Raw genomic sequence first — 5,350 nt, 5'->3', positions numbered from 1 at the left:
ATTTGATTCTTAGAAGGTCCCATTCATCTATTTTATCTTCTCCTGGTTGTAGACATAGAGTAGATATTGAACAACCTGTAAGAGAGCATCCGAGGCCAGACAACCTCCTTGTTAACCTCCTTGACTAACCATGTGTGTATTTGGGAGACAGTGAGCTCATTTGAGCATGTTGAGAAGTAATGGGACACTATTATAAGCATAATCAAAATACCTCTATAATGATCTGACAAAGGGATTAACCTTCTGCTGATTCAAGCACTTTGGGAGTGAGTTTTCTCTCTACGATGCTTTATTTTGGAATTAGAGGTTAGACATGTCTAGACTGTTTCAGCATCTTACCACCAGCACCTTGTGATTTAGTGTTTGATTCTTAGATCCATGTGGGTTAGTCTGTAATAGAATGAGTGTCTTTAAGGGTATGAACCAAGATGTTTTTGGGTACACTGACCCGTTGTCACTCACCCTGGGGGATCCAACATAGAGGAACCCTCTACTGGGATTTTGAGGCTGTAATCTTAATGGGAGGAGACTGTAAATGGGAAGAGGCTGCCCTTATTTCTTTTGAGAAGCTGCGAGTGGATTCAAACTGCTGACTTTTCAGTTAACAGTCACAAATGTTACCACTATAACACCACTCTCTCTCTCTCACTGCTATCAAATCAGAATTGGCTCACAGCCGATCCTCCAGTGGTTTTCAGAATTTGTAAATTACAGAAGAGGAGATTGCCCATCTTTCTTCCTCAGAGTAGTCGGTGGATTTGAACCACCTGCCTTTGGGTTGGCAGTGCAACTCCCTATCTTCTAGGCCTTCAGAGTTCTCATACGCCACCACCAGGATTCCTTATTCAGTCAGTGGTTACTTAATAAATACTCCCTGAATTATTTGCCTAAAACATCTTCTAATATGAAGGGTAGAGTTTGACTAAGTGATAGATACTATTTTCTACTTTATGTTTATGATTCTTTAAGTATGTGTGGCTTATTGTCCCCATACACCAGTTGATTCATATAGGGGACAATAGTGGCAAAGACTCAGTCTGGTTGATGCATATGGAGTACTCAGGGTAGGCTCTGTGGACCAATTTCCAGCCGAGGACACTGAACTTTATGTACAGTCCTAATTCCCATGGGCAGGATGTTGGGCTTATAGAAGAAAAATCGAGAAACCCAACCTTCTGCCCACTATGTGGTGACTTTGCTTTTGGGTTAATATAACAACACTACAAACTTGGCCAGAGCTCATGATTTTGTTTTCTGCTTCAGTGGTTTCTTAGTCATGAGGTCAATTACAAAACAGTTCTGACCAGAAGATCAGGGGATTAGAAAGAATACCCAAACATAGGAGCTAGCATCCTTAAACGCATACATAACAGGCATATTTTCTCATAGCTCGAGGATCTAAGGCAATATGCTAACCTTTATGTTCTCTTGCCCAGTGTTTGTTTTTTCTGGTGCCTATGTGCTGCTTTTTGTGGCTCGAAGTCTTCAAGGTGTTGGATCTTCATTTTCATTGGTTGCAGGTAACTAATTTCTTCTGAACACACACATGTAGACATATAAACACAGATACACATCTATACATATGCACCCATATAAACATACCCACTTCTCATCAAAAACTATCTTCAGATACAAGAGGTATTTGAGGAAATGAAGGAAAATAACATCCTACTAGATAAATTTTTTTGTGGCAGAAACAAGATCATTATAGAGTCCTGACAGGGCAAATAATCCCTATGCCTGACATAACCTTCCTCTGGTAATATTAAGATGCAGCCAGTGCAGGTCAGAGCAATCCTAGATTAAAGCAACAAAACAGGCCAGAGCATTATGCAGTGCCACTCTATGTTCTTCCTCTGTGTCCTCTTAAGATTTCATACAAACAACAATGATAGTTATTGTTGTTGTTTTGTGCTCTTGAGTCAGAAGTTGACTCATAGCTGACCCTTTAGTGGACTTTCAGAATTGGTAAGTCACATAAATGGAGATTGGCCACCTTAATCCTACAGAGCAGCTCGGAGATTCTAATTCTCTGCCTTTGAGTTGGCAGGGCAACTCCTTACCTATAAGCCACTAGAGCTCCCTTTAATGATTATACTGTGAGTAATATCTGAAAAGGCTACTAGTAATATCCTGACAGTATACAACCTATTGTCACTTGTTTTTGTTGTTATGTGCCGTCGCGTCGCCTGCAACTCATAGTGACCCTATCTATGTACAACAGCCCTAAACCCTACTCTATCCTGTACCAATCTCACTTTCTCTGACACACCCACCCCCATTACCACAGTCACAGAATCGGTCCATCTCATCGAGGGTCTTCCTCCCCTGCACTGTCTCTCCACTCTCCCTAACTTGACGTCCCTCTCCAAGGACCAGTCCCTCCTTGAAACATGTCTAAAGTATATCAAACAAAGCTTCAGTATCTTTGCCTTGAAGGAGCAGCCTGGTTTAATCCTCTCTGGGATGAACTTGTTTGTTTTCTTAGCAGTCCATGGTATATTCAATGCTCTTCTCCAGCATCACAGCTCAAAGGCATCAATTTTCCGTGTTAGGTGCCCCCAAATCAATTCAACACACCATGACCCCATTGTATAATGGAATGACCCTGCACCATCCTTCCAGCCATGTTTATGTCTGTTGTTGCAGCCACCGTATCTAGTTATCTTGATAAGGGTTTTCTTCTTTTTTCACTGCTCCTCGGCTTTAGCAAGCACAATGTCCTTCTCCAGGGACTGTTCCCTTCTGATACTATGTCCAAAATATGTGGGATGAACTCTCACAATCCTCACTTCTGAAGAATATACTGGCTTTACTTGTTCCAACACAGATGTGTTTGTTCTTCTATTTAATTTTCTTTGCAATACCATAATTCAGGGGCAAAAATTCTACATTATTTAATTTCATCTCACCAAGTCTATCTTTTACACATAAGTGAGTAGATCTGAGAGAGTTTGTGTGATTTGGCTGAAATGACACAGTGGCCTTTTGCCATTTAGATCACACTCTTTCAGGTACATAGTGCTTTCATACTGCTTCTTGGCACCTTCATGAAATAATGAGTGTTCATAGTTTTTCTTCCTCTGCCCATACCTTGTAATTTATTCTCTAAGTGGAATGTGCTGGAGAAATGGTAAAGTGATATAGCATGCAATATAATTGAAAAGTTCTATTCTATGTTACCCTTCGTAGAGTCTTGCTTTTCTGAGCCCTTTAGTTCTCTAAACAGAAGGTCTGAGCATTGTGAGAATTTAGGGAAGTGGTGGAGACTCTATTTATAAAACACTTTAGGTAAAATCTGATAAAACTCCTCAAGTAGAAACTCTTACTAAGATTATCCTTAAAGATACAAAAGCACAGAGGCTAAGGACCTTGTGAAAGAGGCAATTAGTGAATATCCATATGTTAACTGCATCTGTCACTCTCTCTCAGGTCTGGGAATGCTGGCGAGTGTCTACACGGATGACCATGAGAGGGGCCGAGCCATGGGAATAGCCCTGGGAGGCCTGGCTTTGGGAGTGCTGGGTAAGAGACATCTATTTCTAGAGCTAGATTAAGGAGGGTGAGACACTGAAAATGCCTCAGAGATGTGCCCAGAAGACAGATATTGCCAAGATCATGTAAGAGGAGTATTTCCCTTCCCCTCCTTGCTTAAATATGCATTTGATTCTTTCACAAGCATCAGCAAGGGAAATATCTCCTTTTCCTTAAGAAGCTAAATATCCTATCAGGATGTGCTTGAGGTCCAGAAACTGAGCGTGGTTCATAGAAGGACCTGCCCACATTCACTGCCTCTGTCATTTTTAATTCTGCCTCCATGCGTAGTTGGTGCTTTAAACATGAGAGTTGCTCTTCACCAGATTTTGTGCAAAACATATTATAAATGAAGTGTCTTTTCATTTTCAATAGCACTTTAAGAGAAAGAAAAATTGCTCTCATTATAGGATTGTTGTTGTTATGTGCTATCGAGTTTCCCATGATGTACAACACCTCTAAACTGTGCCCAGTCCTGAGCCAGGCTCACTGATTCTGACACATCTAATCCCACTGCCCCAGTTTCCATGTCAATCCATCTCATCTGTGGCCTTCTTCTCCTGTGCTGTCCCTCCACCCTTCAAAGCATGATGTCCTTATCCAAAGACTGATCCCTCCTGGCCACATGCCCAAAGTATGTGAGAAGGAGCTTCAAAATCCTTGCTTCCAAGGAGTAGCTTGGTTTCACCCTTTTCAAGATGTACTAATTTGTTCTCCTGGCATCACAACTCACGCGCATCAATTCTTCTTCTTCCTCCCAGCAAATAGCCCGTCCAACATCAGGTATTAAGGTAATGCTAGAACCAGAATTTAGGTTCTGATTTCCTGGGCTATGAATCTCAAATTGCCAATCATTAGATCACACATTCTTTGAAGTTCATCCCTCATCTGACTAGTTTAACAACCCATATGTTTTGCTGAGCCTTTATTCCATACCAAGGGAGCTAGAGTGGTGTACTCCATAGAGTTGTGCTGTTAACCTAAAAGGTGGTGCTCTGGGAGTTCAGATCTACCAGCTGCTCCATGGGAGAAAGGTGAGTGAGTATTACATGCCAAGCATGGCACTAAAACAGTATAGATACAGTACAGATACAGGTGATGAGAGTCTCTGGACATTGCCCTCTAGGAGGTGACACGCTAAAGAAGGGGATAAGACAAAGGAGCCTGAATTTAAGATTAATAAAGCACCGAGATTCCTTCCTGACCAGCTCTTCATGTTGTTGTTATGTGCCATCGAGTCACCTGCGATTCATAGTGACCCACTGTACAATACTTCTAAACTCTGCTTTACCCTGAGCCAGTCTCACTGTCTCCAGAACACTATCCCCCATTATCCACAATTACTGTGCTAATCCCTCTCATCCAGGGTCTTCCTTTCCTTCCCTGACCCCCCAACTTCCCAATCATGATGTCCTTCTCTAAGGACTCTTCCCTCCTGGCCACATGCCAAAAGTATGTGATACGGAGCTTCAAAATCCATGCCTCCGAAGAACAGCCTGGTTTCACCCTCTTCAGGACAAACGTGTTCGTTCTTTTGGCAGTCCATGGTATATTCAATACTTTTCTCCAACAACACAACTCAAAGACATCAATTCTTCTTCTTTCGACTTTGTTTATTGTCCATCTCTCTGATACATAGCAAGTAATTGTGAAGACCACCACATGAATCAGGCTTATCTTAGTCTTCAGACTAATATTATGCTCTTCAGAACTTTTTTAATTTTAATTTTTATTATTATTATTAATTCCAATGAACATCTACAGAGATTTTGGAATTCCATTCATTCATTGTTGCACTTTTCTCCCCACCCACCCC

General features: G+C 41.5%; 1 protein-coding gene across 1 annotated transcript in view; it reads left to right on the top strand.

The window, feature by feature from the left end:
- Positions 1-5,350, top strand: part of SLC18A1 (solute carrier family 18 (vesicular monoamine transporter), member 1) — a 46,545-nt gene that overhangs the window by 8,512 nt on the left and 32,683 nt on the right. Inside the window, exons 4-5 of the mRNA XM_006884899.1 lie at positions 1,437-1,520; positions 3,433-3,525. Of these exons, the coding sequence (XP_006884961.1) occupies positions 1,437-1,520; positions 3,433-3,525 (177 nt within the window). The remainder of the gene's footprint in view (positions 1-1,436; positions 1,521-3,432; positions 3,526-5,350) is intronic.

This window comes from Elephantulus edwardii, unplaced genomic scaffold (genome assembly GCF_000299155.1).
Source record: "Elephantulus edwardii isolate Elephantulus edwardi_28Jun2011 unplaced genomic scaffold, EleEdw1.0 scaffold00038, whole genome shotgun sequence".
Taxonomy (NCBI): Eukaryota; Metazoa; Chordata; class Mammalia; order Macroscelidea; family Macroscelididae; genus Elephantulus; species Elephantulus edwardii.
The sequence above is the reverse complement of the archived record's forward strand: the minus strand, read 5'-3'. Positions and strand labels throughout refer to the sequence as shown.